The sequence below is a fragment of the Phyllostomus hastatus genome, unplaced genomic scaffold (assembly GCF_019186645.2).
Source record: "Phyllostomus hastatus isolate PE091 unplaced genomic scaffold, TTU_PhHast_1.1 phas_scaffold_317, whole genome shotgun sequence".
Classification (NCBI taxonomy): domain Eukaryota; kingdom Metazoa; phylum Chordata; class Mammalia; order Chiroptera; family Phyllostomidae; genus Phyllostomus; species Phyllostomus hastatus.
The window spans coordinates 20533303-20547307 of NW_025334023.1; the positions used below are offsets into that span (position 1 = coordinate 20533303).

The window sequence follows — 14005 nt, forward strand, 5'->3', positions numbered from 1 at the left end:
CACTTAGCATAATACTCTCCAGTTCCAACTACGATATCACAAAAGGTAGAAATTCCTTCTATTTTCTGCTGCATAGTATTCCATTGTGTAAATGTACCACAGTCTTTTGATCCACTCATCTACAGATGGGCACTTAGGCTGTTTCCAGCACTTGGCTATTATAAATTGTGCTGGTATGAACATAGGGCCGCATAACTTCTTTTGAATTGGTGTTATCAGGATTTTCAGGGTATATTCCCAGCAGTGGAGTCACTGGGTCAAAAAGCAGTTCCATTTTTAATTTTTTGAAGAACATCTATACAGTTTTCTGCAGTGGCTGCAACAGTCTGCATTCCCACCAACAATGTACAAGGGTTTCCTTTTCTCCACATCCTCTCCAACACTTGTTGTTTGTTGACTTATTAATAATGGCCATCCTGACTGAAGTGAGGTGATAGCTCACTGTGGTTTTAATTTACATCTCTCTGATGGCTAGTTATGTTGAGCATTTTTTCATATGCTTATGGGCTATCTGTATGTCCTCCTTGGGGAAGTGTCTATTCAGGTCCCTTGCCCTTTTTTTTAATTGTATTGTTTGTCTTCTTGGTGTTGAGTTTTATGAGTTCTTTGTATATTTTGGAGATTAAACCCTTGTTTGATGTATCATTGGCAAAATATGTTCTCCCATATAGTCAGTTCCCTTTCATTTTCATGATGGTTTCCTTAGCCATGCACAAGCTTTTTAATTTGATATAGCCCTATTTTTTTTATTTTTTCCTTTATTTCCCTTGACTTAGGAGATGTATCAGCAAAAATATTGCTATGTAGGATATCTGAAATTTTACTGCCCATGTTTTTCTTTAGGACTTTTATGGTATTACAACTTACATTTAAGTCGTTTATCCATTTTTAGTTTATTCTGGTACATGGTGTAAGTTGGTGGTCTAGTTTCATGTTTTTGCAGATACCAGTCCAATTCTCCCAACACCATTTATTGAAGAGACTATTTTTACTCCATTGTATGTTTGTGTCTCCTTTGTCAAATATTAATTTACCATAGAAACATAGGTTTATTTCTGGGCTCTCTATTCTGTTCCATTGATGTATGTGTCTGCTCTTATGCTGGTATCAGACTATTTTGATTACAGTGGCCTTGTAATATAGTTTTATGTCAGGTATTGTGATCCCTCCTACTTTGTTTTTTTTTCTTAAGATTGCCAAGGTTATTCAGAGCCATTTTTGTTTCCATATAAATTTTTGGAATATTTGTTCTAGATCTGTAAAATATGCCATTGGTATTTTAATAGGAATTGCATTGAATTTATAGGTTGTTTTGGGTAGTAAGGACATTTGATAAAACCTAGCACCTAATTATGATAAAAACACTCAGCAAAGTGGGAATAGAGGGGAACATACCTTAATACAGTAAAGACCACATATGAGAAACCTACTGCCAACATCATATTCAATGGGCAAAACCAAAAAGCTTTCCCCTTGAGATTAGGAACAAGACAAGGATGTCCACTTTCACCACTTTTATTCAAAGTCATACTAGAAGTCCTAGCCACAGTGATCAAACAAGAAAAGAAATTGAAAGCATTCAAATTGGAAAGGAGGAAGTAAAACTGTCATTATTTGTAGATGACATGATAGCGTACGTAGAAAACCCTATAAGTCTCCACCAAAAAACTATTCGACCTAATAAGTGAATTGGCAAAATAGTGGGTAACAAAGTCAATATTCAGACATTGATGGCATTTCTGTACACCAGCAATGAACTATCAGAAAGAGAAACTAGGAAAAAAATCCCATTTACCATAGCAACAAGAAAAATAAAGTACCTAGGAATAAATTTAACCAAGGAGGTAAAAAACCTATACTCAGGAAATTATAGAACACTGAAGAAAGAAATGAGGAAGATACAAATAAATGGGAACATATACCATGTTCATAGATTGGAAGAATTAACATCATTAAAACATATCACCTACTTTTATTAACCATTTCAGCATAAAAGAAATTTATAAATAAATATTTCTATGTGACTGATATTATCTTCCCCAATTTTAAGCTGAGTAAATACTATAACTGTAACACAGATATATTCAAGGAAAAGGAAAATTTATTTTATAAAAATGAATTCCAAACAAATGTGGACCCTGCTGACTCTTCTGGGTCCCTGAGAGCACCTGTAGCACTGCTCAAAGTATCATGTGGTCTCAGGAGTTGCCACTTTCAGTCCAATGTTTAAACCCTAAGCCAGCTACTTTTATTTCACACTTTCCTTTCTGGAAGTGATAGTAATTTATTTATTAAGCCCCTAATATCTGCTGGGCAGATTCTCCAAAGTCTTTCTTTAAAATAAGGTATCTGTAATCACAGTGCTAGCATACAAGAAAAATAGGTGTTAAGAAAACTCAATTCCCATTGTGGATTTTAAGAGAACGAGATTGGGAGATACATGGATGAGCATGGGTGTGGGAATGTGAGAGCATTTATGTTATGATTATTCAGTTAATTTGTCAAAGCTTGTTCATAGCCTGGTATTCATTAGGGGAGATTATCCATTCTCCCATTATATCTCTTCTCCATTAACCACCTAGTCTTTGGAGTGATCCCCCACCCACCAGTACCCACAGTAAAGCATGCACCTACAGCCAGGCAGGACTGAGGCTTACCAGCCAACACAATGATGAAAGAGCTTGATGAAAGATTTAAAATTCCTGTAAATGTAAGGCTGTGGAGGGAGGGAGTCTCTGAGTTTAATGATGCCTGATGCCCCCCTGATGAAACAATACTGAACCTTTCCAACTGGACTTCTGCAAGTGTCTATTAAGGAAAAATTTTTAGTAATAGAGGTAGAACAAATTCATTAAAAAGTCAGTTTATAAAATTAACTCAAATGTTAAAGAGCACGTTTTGCTGTAAGGGAAGGAAATAACAGTAGCACTTCAACATCAACCTTCCTAGATTATTGAGAATATGAAGTGATATAATGCATACAGATATTAAGCACAGTGCCTGGCATATAGTAGGTGCCCAAACTGTTCAGTAATAGTAGGAATTTATATGGTAATTACAAATAATTGTTTTAAAAGTTGTGATAGTTAACCAATGATTGTTTAAACCTAAGTATTTCTCTGAGGGGCAATGCAGTCAAAGGGGTTATCAAAGGGAGTTTTCTTTTTAAAGGGTGAAGAGCCCTGACATTGCACCAAAATAACTGCTTTCAGCAAAGCATAGGCAACCCTTTCAACAAGGAGAGTCTTCTACTTAACACACTCCAACACACACTGGTTTATGCGCTAAGAAATAAGACAAACACAGCTCAAAAGTTCAGAAAAAGCTGTTGTATCAGCTCTGTTCATACCCCACTGCCTGAATTCCACACATTGTGTTTAGTAGGGCCTCACATGTATGACTTCATATTGTTATGGGAAGTCCTGTATCACTTAGAAACTTCATTCAGCTGCTATAACAGAGAACCTAAATATTGTGGCTTAAACATAAAGGGTTTTGTTTTTCTCATATATGTAACATGTCTGAAGTTTTAGGGCTGGTAAGGTATACCCATGGTCATTAGGAGCCCAAGTCTTTTCTAACATTTTATTCTGCACTTCTTAACACAAGGCTTGCACTCTCACGGTTGCCATGAGATTCGAGGTGGCCAGTGGAGCTTCAGTCATTACACTTCTGCTCTAAGCAGGAAGAAGGAGGGGGAGGGGAGGCAAAGGAGATAAATGAGACAATAGGTAAAGAAAGCACATTGCCACACTCAAAAATACAGAAGGCCACAGCCTCAAGTTATAGACCAAGAATCTACTGTATTGACATCCACTGACAGTGAGTTAGGACTTATCTCCCTTAGTCATTCCTTAGGTTTTTCTTTGGTCCTCATGCTAGTTCAATCTGTGGCACAGACAATGTGCCAAGGAAAAAAAAGTCTCTGGATATGCTTGTTGTCAGGGAAATTCTCCATGGACTTCCAGAGCTTGGGGCCGTTTTAGTGAATGAAGTGCCATGAGAAAGCTATTGAGGAACTTCCTTCACTGAGGACTGAGGGTTGGCTTGGGGCCAGGTTGGTTTAAACTCTAAGAGTGAGAACCCACATATCAGTACACTAGTAACTTACAAGGATGCAGCCTCCAGAAAATTACAAAGTGAAATCCAAAAGGGGCTTCCACCATGCTGATGCCATTACATGCTACATCATGCAATGATATACTGGTTCAACTTTACCAACTAGGGCTACTTCCCCACAAGTTCATTTACTTTTATTCCTTCCTTTCCTCTTTCTAATAGGCCTCAATGATCCAGCCAATTTTTGTCTTTACATTACTTCCACCACCTATGGCTAATTTTTCCTGTAGATGTTTCCCTTGCCTGCCAATAGCAGAGCAGAGGCCACACCAAGGAGTTTCTGGGGGTGTATCCACTCCATCCTTCTTTGAGATGGTTCCTGTAAAGTATAATCGATTCAATGTAAGACACAGTCTTCCACATTCTCTCCTCCTGAATGCCCCTAGAATACTGGAAATGGATCTGTTTCCTTATGGATTTATTGTTAGTCACTATGGAGAAATAAATAGCAAAATAAGAAAATGGGTAGTGGTCAAAATTTTGTCTTTCAATCGTAAATTTTAAAAAATGCATTACTAAATGACCACATTCAACCTACATATATTGGGCATAATTACATGTCAAGCTTTGTACCAGGAACTGACACCAGGAAAGGCACAGAGTTTGTTGTTTAAGAGTGTGGGAGGGAGTAAGAGAGTCTTAATCTCAGTGCTAACAGCAATCATCTGACAACCTGGGTCCCATGTGTCTCTGCTTCATCATCTTCAAAATGGAGACAGAAACAGTATCTACTTCATAGAATTGTGGGAATGAATTTTAAAAATATGAAATGTCTGTCATATAATAAGTTCTGAATTCATGTTGGCTGCTATTAATGCCCTCATCAAGTCTTACAGTTGAGAGTAAACATATGGATAAATAATTAACTGCAATTCATAGAAGCCCTGGTAGAAGACTGCACAAGGATCAGTGGGGCAAAACAAAGAGGAAATAGCCACGAAAGAATTCTTAGAGGAAGCAATGATTGAGTTTCATCTTGAGAGTTGAGTAGGAGTTTCCCAGTCAGGATGAGGGAGGGGTGGGGTGGCTTCCAGGCAGAGAGAGCAGTTAGAGCAAAGGCACCGATGCATGAAATAGTCTGTGTATATGGGAAAGACCTGAAGAAGTTCACTATGACTAAAACGTGGGCTAGAATGAGAGATGTGGCCTGAGGATAAGCCAGGTGTAGATCATGGAGGACCTGTGCTTTTACAGGAAGATCATAGGTATTATGCTCTAAAGATGAGGGATATCCTTAAATGTTTTAAGTAAAGGAAAGAGCCAATAAGATTTGTTATAAAAATATTGTTCAGGCAGCAGTGTGACTATATTTGAGGGGACAAGATTAAAAGTCAGCTAAACCAGTTAGGCCAGAAGGTAGTGGCAAACAAATTCGAAGTGTTCAAAGAGAAACTGTTTTTCAAAAGTGAGGGCAAAATAAAGACATTCTCACATAAACAAAACTGAAAGAATTTATTGCTAGTGCACGTGTCTTACAAGAAATAGTACAGGAAGTTCTTCAGGCTGGACATAAATGTCACCAGGCAGTAACTTAAATTCACATTTAAAAAAAATGACCAGTAAATGTAATTATGTAATTATAGAAAGACAGTATAAATGTATGTGTCTTCTCCTTTCTTCTCTTAACTGATATAAGATTAACTGTATAAAATGATATGTATATAATTATATTGTTAGGCCTATCAGATACAAACATACATTTGTCAATAACAGCACAAGAAGTTCGGTGGGAGAAAAACGGTACTAGGGCTAAGGAAATGGCACCAGATAGTAACTCATATTCACGCAAACAAAAGAGGAGAACCATAAATGGTAAGTAAGAGGTTAATATAACAAATGCTATAAGTATATATTTGCTCTTTTTTCTTCTCTCAGCTTATTTAGAAGACATTAAAGTATGTAAGATAGTAATTATAACAATATATTTTGAGGTTTGTAACACATGTAGATATAATATGTATAACAATAATACTACAAAGAAAGGGGTAGAAAATAGAATTATATAGGAGTTATGTTTCCATATCTCACTGGAATTAAGTTAGTAGAAGTAGATTATAGTAAATTTGGGGTAGTATGGAAATATGGTATACGGTTTTCCCAATATTAACCACTGAGGAAATAACTTTTTTAAATGTAGTAGAAAATTATTTTAAAAATGTAAATGGTACATTAAAGTTTTTTTCACTAATGCAAAATAAGCACTAAGGAGCAATAGAGGAACCAAGAAGATATGAGACATGTAGAAAACAAAAAGTAAAATGGCAAATATAAGTCCAATTATATTAATGATATTAAATGTGAATGGATCAAACAATCTAATCAAATGGCAGAGATTATCACACTAGATAAAAGAAAATATCCAACTATAGGCTATCTACAAGAGACACACTTTAGATTTAAAGATAAAATAGATTGAAAACAAAAGAATGGAATTACCTTATTCCATTGATTTCAAAAATCAATATCAGAAAAAAAAACTGGAAATTTTACAAATATGTGGAAATTAAATAACATACTCTTAAACAACCAATAGGTCAAAGAAGAAATCACAAGGGAAATTAGAAAACACACATGAATGAAAATAGAAACACAACATATAAGAATTTATAGATGCAGTGAAGGCAGTGCTCAAAGAGAAATTCATAGCTATAAAAATACCTATATTAAAAAAGAAAAAAGATCCCAAATTAAAAACTTAAACTTCCACCTTCAGACCAAAAGAAAAAAGAACAAATTAAACCTAAAGCAAGCAGAAAAATGGAAACAATAAAAATTGCAGTGACAGTAAATGAAATAGGTAATATATACGCAATTTTAAAAAATTAACAAAACAAAAAAGTTGGTTCTTTGAAATCAGCAAAATTAACAAACTTCTCAGTAAATTAACCTTTTGAAACAGAGAAAACTCAAATTATTAGAATCAGAAATGAAAAAGGGGACAATAGTACCAATCTTATAATGGAATACTATAAACAATTATATGCCAATAAATTAGATAACATGAAATGGACACATTTTTAGAAAGATACAAAATGATGAAACTTAGTCCAGAAGAAATAGTCTGAATAGACCTATAACATGTGAGGACATTGAATTCATAATAAAAAATGTACCCACAAAGAAAGGTCCAGGCCTAGAGGGCTTCACTGGTAAATTCTACCAAAACATTTAAAGGACAAGTAATACCAATTTTTTGCAAAAGCCTCAAAAATAGAAGAGGATGAAACACTTCCCAACTCATTGTGTAAGGCCAGCATTACCCTGATACCAAAGCCAGACTAAGGCATCACAAGAAAATAAAACTTCAGACCAAAATCTGTTATGAATATGGGTACAAAAATCCTCCAAAAATACTATCAAACCAAATCTAGCAACATATCTAGAGAATTACAAGACACGTGCAAGTGGGATTTTCCCTAGGAATGCAAGGTGGGTTTAACATCTGAAAATAATATAATATGCCATATCAATAGATTTAAAAAATAATTCTCTCAATAGATGCAGAAAAACATTTTAAGAGATCTAATGCTGTTATGTGATAAAAACAGCAAACTAGGAATAGAAGAAAACTTTATCAACCTGATAAAATACATTAATGAAAAGCCCACATCTGATACCATACTCAGTGGTGAATACTGTATGCTTTCCCCAAAAAAAATCCCAAATCCCTGTGTTACAAAGATTGGGAGCAGGATAATATATCTCAAAAAACCCCATCATATACATATAGCACCATGACATTGCTAGTGAAGTTTAGCTGACAGTAATGATTGATTTAATATCAATACCCATTAATCAGTATTAAATGATGAAACAAATGCCCATGAAGGAAATAAACTTCACTATAGGTCAATTAATTCTAGTGAGTATTTAGGTATTTCAGTTGATATTTCTCGACATAAGACCTCAGTGATAAGAAAATATATACAATTGATTTCAGCAGGTAGCTAGTAGATAGTAAATTCACAATAAAAAATTCATTTATTTTTTAATGAATTTAAAATTAAAATTAAGCTAATATTTATTTATCTTTTTTATTATGTTAGGAATCTTTTTTTTAGATTTTATTTCTTTATTTATTTTTAGAGAGGGAAGGGAGGGAGATAGAGAGAGAGAGAGAAACATCAATGTACGGTTGCTGGGGGTCATGGCCTGCAACCCAGGCATGTACCCTGACTGGGAATCGAACCTGCGACACTTTGGTTCGCAGCCTGAGCTCAAACCACTGAGCTACGCCAGCCAGGGCTTTATGTTAGGAATCTATCACAGCTTCAATGCTGAGATTCAATGCTAACACATAAACAATGCTGAATATTCTCTCCATTATCTCATTTGCCCATCTGCTTCCTAAACAATCTTGAGAAATAAGTACTGTGATCTCCATTTAACAGTTAAATCATCACATCAGAGAGACTAAGTGATTAGATCAAGGTCACACAGCTAAATATGGTCCACCTAAGGCTCTATTTCATGTCCTCAATCCAAATTCAGAGGTCCTTCCCACTCACCACATGTAGTCATTCTTCATTCACTTCACCATTTATTTATTTACTGTCAATTAAAATACTCACACCCATGATTCTTACTCCATTATATAATTTCCTTTTTTTAACCCTCAAGAAAATCCTCAACATACCAGTAGACCTTCTCAATCTTAGTCCCTTCTGTGCTAAATGTTCTGGACTACCTCCAACATTCTCCAGCCCTTCTTTCTCCACCTCTTTGCAACCTTGCCTACCACTGCAATATGTTATCCTGATGAAGTGTGTTTAAAGATTAGGTCAAGATTAAACTCACCGATGACTTAAAATCCCAGATTGAATCACAAAGTTCACTTAACCTCATACTAGCCAGCCAGAGTGAATGGCTCTTAGTGACAAAATAAACTACAAAGCCTTATGGTTTGAACCTGCTCTGCGTGCTTCCGTGTGTGTGTGTGTGTGTGTGTGTGTGTGTGTGTGCAAATTGTCTCTCCTCCTCGTGACTACTGTTACCCAGTGGAGGAAGGCAGGGTTCACAGCCCTGAGCACTCTCCCCCGATTAGAGAGCCAGCAAATAACAGAGTTGGAGTTCAAACACAGAGCCATCTGACTGTACATGTTGTGCTCTTTGCTCTGTAACAGAAATCCTCAAATATTTGTCCACAAACCAAGAGCTAGCTCATCACAAAGTTTTTATAAGTCCACAGCACAACAAGAACAGCATGATGTTATACTCATCTGGGATCTGCGTCAGTATAAAGACGCATTATTGCCAAGAACCATCTTTTATTTTGTGATTATGTTTTTTCTGCCTTTTTGGTGCTAACATTTCTTTCCTTTGTGAAATTGTAAAGAAAATAGGTGGTAATTTTTTTTTGATGAAGTGATGATAATGTTCTTACTTGGTAAAACAAAAAGTAGGTAACATTATGTTAGTTATGTAGGCCCTGTCTACATAATATCTACATAAAAGGTTCAAATGAATTATTAATATGTTACTATTTAATCTCAAAGTGGTGGTTTTTGTGTCAGGCTGGTAGTTTTAAATAGAGTTTGTTGAGAATAATACTCTTTGGAAAGCAGTTATAGGCCAGGAGGCAAGAGGACAGAAAGGAAGAGAGATTGTTAAGTACATAGGTGGAAGAGGACATGGAGGAAAGAAATAGTAATTTCACAGTTTTGCCAAGGACTTTGCCTAGGTTTTTATAAATATGACTAACAATTAAAATTTGCAATTGGACATTGCTTCTCTAAAATTTCTTCTGAATTTTATCTACATATTTATTTATTTATTACCTCTGTTAACCTCTGATTAGACATACAGAAGATTCTAGTTGTTAGCGCAACTCATTACAGGGCACTAAGCAGACAGATAAAAAGAAAATTCTCTTTTTCAGATATATCTATTGAATTAATAGTCATTATATTCTCTTTAAAATGTGTTTCCATATTATTTAAACTATGTCTCTATTCTCGAGAGAGGTTTTTGCTCTGTCCTTTCCTACTTTCCAGACTTCTCCATCCAATTTAAATATTATACACACAGACCCCAATTTGTAATATTCTCTAGTCAGTCACTTGTTTGGAACTCAGAATACATTTTGCGATAAAACAATAGAAGTGGTAATTAAGTTCTCAAAATCACTCACAAGTGGCTGTTAATAATATACACAAAGGTAAGGGGCTGTAATTATAATAGTTCAGTTTTGAATCATCTATTCAGAGCAGACAAAAGAGGATACAGAAATGAAGGGCATTCCCCCATTTTTCCTGAGCATAGGTCAATAATAGGCAAAGAACTCAAAATAAGGTATGTTCTCTGTTATCCTCCCATTGTAATTATCCCTCTGTATATACAGACCCACTAAATGCATCTCAGTAGCTTTGTTTTCTTTTGCATCCCACGAGCCAAATATATTAAGCTTAACAATTATCTTCCTCACTCCCCCCAATCAACACTTCCATTGCCTCAATACAACTGTCTCAGGGAAGCAAGACAAGAAAAACAACCTAGTGAACAAAGATTAACATGTGAACAATCTGACTTCTATTTTTAGTAAAGAACTCAATTTCAGATTCTAGAACAAAGTGAACATGGGCTGTTCCTTTTTAGTTTTTTTTCTCTCCATTTTTCTCTGACTCCACTTTCTACCTTGCAATCATTTCTTCTAATAGTGCACAGGTGCCCTGTCCCCACACAGTGTTTTGGCACATCTAAAGATGATGAAATACAGTAAATGGTTTCCATTTTTATTTGTGCTACAGTAAAAGTCCTAATGGCTCTCCTGGAAAGGGAGTTTGGGAAGGTTAGCTTCAACTCCTATCCTCAAAACACCATGGAGCAGCTCAATCCTCAAATCAGTTTCAGTCTGGCTAGTTTCAGCTTGACTACTTTCAGGTAGTTTAACTTCTTCTCAGTATCCTAAGAGATCTGGCCCCTGGCTGGTATTCATAGACATATGACAAGTATATTTCAGGAGAAGGCGGGTATAATTTGTTGCCACAGGAAACTGCTCAGTGGCTCAGACACCAGAAGAAATTGTCTAACCTTTTGGTGGGAAAAAAGCTGGGTGTCCACCCTGGGAATGTCATCACTGGGAGCTCTGTGCTGAAAAAGAAGCGACTTTCTTTTACTTTCAATGGAGTCTTTTTAAAGAGGTGAGAGACTCTGCCTACGTGGTGAACTCCTATGAGTCATGATGATTCATGCAAATCAGCCTGTTTTACAAGGCGGGTAATTTTTATCACAAAGAGATGTATTAACCAATCTTCAGAGTTATTGCTGAATGGTGGTTGCTGATCCGGAAAAAGATACTAATCTATTCGGTCAGTCATTTAATCTTTCCAGCCAAAATCAATTTAGTTAAATTAAACTGATTGAAAAAGCAAAAGCTCAGAAATTCCAGGTTTTCTTTCTTATCTTTGCCTGTTGATCTTTCAAACATTTGATCATTCATTGTACATTATTTATTCAATGTCACCTCTATAGTTGCATAACAAGAAGCCCATGAATAAAAGCCCCTATGAAGGACTCTCACCTGTTTAGTGAGCCAAGAAATTCATACATGGGGGGGAGAAAAAGAGAGAGAATAATTAAAATAGTAAATAAAGTGTGAAAAATATACAGAGTTTTTGAAAGGCAATATTTTTTAAATTAGGGGAACATGTTGCTATAATATATAGAATAACTAATTCTAAGTACTGTATCTGACAATTATTTAAAGAGACTCCTTTTTTAAAGATTTTATTTATTTATTTTTAGAGAGGGAAGTGAGGGGGATAGAGAAAGAGAGAGAGAGAGAAACATCAATGTGCGGTTGCTGGGGGTCATGGCCTGCAACCCAGGCATGTACCCTGACTGGGAATCGAACCTGCGACACTTTGGTTCGCAGCCCGCGCTCAATCCACTGAGCTACACCAGCCAGGGCTTAAAGAGACTCTTTAGAGAAACTAGTTGCCCCAGAATCTCAGGAACCTGGGAAAATAGTGATAGAATGTGTGTGTGTGTGTGTGTGTGTGTGTGAGAGAGAGAGAGAGAGAGAGAGAGAGAGAGATTTAAAGTAAGTTGTAAGAAGTCCAGGCTAAATATGCTGGGCCAGCACAATGTCATCTACAATCAATAAAAACCTCTTTTATGAAATAATACTTCTTCCAGCTATGATGAACGAAAAATGAAAATGGAAAAAGACTATCCAAAAAATACAGAAGAGGAATTTTCAGGAGTAAATGGACAAATAGATGCTGCTGTGGAATTAAATGGTGAGTGTTTACACCAAAAACTTTCTTTGTGGAAATTGTAACAAGAAGCCTGGGCTCTTCTTTAACATAACAGAAAATGGGTTTCCAAATGGGAGTGCTTTGTTCTTACCTTGGGCCCTGAGTCCCTTATAAATCTAGCTAAACAGATTAACCACTAGACAAAATAACTACAGAGGTCTGCCATCATGCTTCTCCCTTGAGAAATAAAAGTTTTAAAAGCATAACTTCGATCCAGTAGTCAGCTACATTATAAAGTTTACCTGATCAAAATTACCATTTTTATCTTTAAAATGCACATACTCTCAACTTTCCCAGTGCCCTTCCCCACTCCAACCCTCAGCTCTTGAAATTTAACACATAATTGGGAAAGATGAATTGAATTGAACCAAGTTGAAGGAATTTAACTGAATCTTCTTAACCAGCCAATCAACGTTTTTTTGTGTGGTTTTTTCTTTTTTGAGAATCCAGCACTGACTGAACACTTCAGAAATGTAAAGGCAGTTCCAGATATGGTCTCTGCCCTTGCAGAATGGTTAATGTCTTTGGGAAATGTCCCTTCATTGATCGCAGATGAAATTACTAAAAAACCATATGATCTTTAATTTGGTATTGAATTGTGCTGTGCCCTTCATAGTAATGATCAAAGAAAGAAAAGATCAGGACCAGCACTTGTATTGAAGGTTTCATGGTAGAACTTCAGCTGGGTTTTAAAGAATGGCTAGGGGTTTGACTAGGGAAAGGAAAGGGCAGGGGACTTCCTGGAGGAGGACAGCCAGAGCAGAAGCACCAAGCACAACTGAGCTTGACCCATTGGACAACCCCAAGGAGAAGGCTGCACCCTGGCTAAAAGAGAGGCAAAGATGAGAGGTGGCTGAGAAGTTAGAGATGTCAGGTTCTAGGCTCAGTGACAACTGTGCAGAGGATTTACTAACTGCCACCTGACACATTCCCGATTCCCTTTGGTACCACCTCAAGAAAATTACAGTTATAAATCCTCCCATTTAGAAATTTGCCAGTCATTTTCAGTAACCACAATTTCAACTTTGTCTCTTTTAGGCTACATTTACTTCTTTTCAGGACCAAAAACATACAAGTATGATATAGAGAAGGAAGATGTGGTTAGTGTGCTGAAATCTGGTTCCTGGATTGGTTGCTAAATAATATAGAAAGGTCTAGCCTTTCCTAAGGAATGAAGATGACTGCAAGCGGCTGGTACCTGGATCTAAGGACTGAAGCAGAAATTAGGGTAGGGATTCTTCCTATGGCCTTCAATTCCAAGGGCAATTTAGAGTTCACTGAAAATAATTATGCTTCTAAATTTTTCCATAGTTGTGAATTCATCATTTTAATCCAAATGAGAAATTCCTCCTATGTGGTCAACTTCACACAAAATCAGAATCAACAAAGTGTACTCCTCAGTTAGACACCCATTATTTTTTTCTTACCTAATATCCTGAAGCAAATTGATAACTTTGGATTTTTTTCCAAGAAGGACCTACTTGTGGATTCCCTAACATGTACTATAATTTTTAATAGGACATGTAATTACCATACAATTATAATTATTCTTCACAAGTAGTGGCTTTTGTGACCTTAACAATTATTATGATGAATATAAATTTATCTGTCTGTACTTTAAACATATC

The 14005-nt window shown here is 36.1% G+C and overlaps 1 protein-coding gene across 1 annotated transcript in view; it reads left to right on the plus strand.

Moving 5' to 3' along the window:
• The window catches only part of MMP20 (matrix metallopeptidase 20), a 37109-nt gene extending 23593 nt beyond the window's left edge, over positions 1 to 13516 (plus strand). The window contains exons 9-10 of the mRNA XM_045818218.1: positions 12256 to 12359; positions 13416 to 13516. Coding sequence (XP_045674174.1) covers positions 12256 to 12359; positions 13416 to 13516 — 205 coding nt within the window. The remainder of the gene's footprint in view (positions 1 to 12255; positions 12360 to 13415) is intronic.
• The last annotated feature ends 489 nt before the right edge of the window (positions 13517 to 14005 follow it).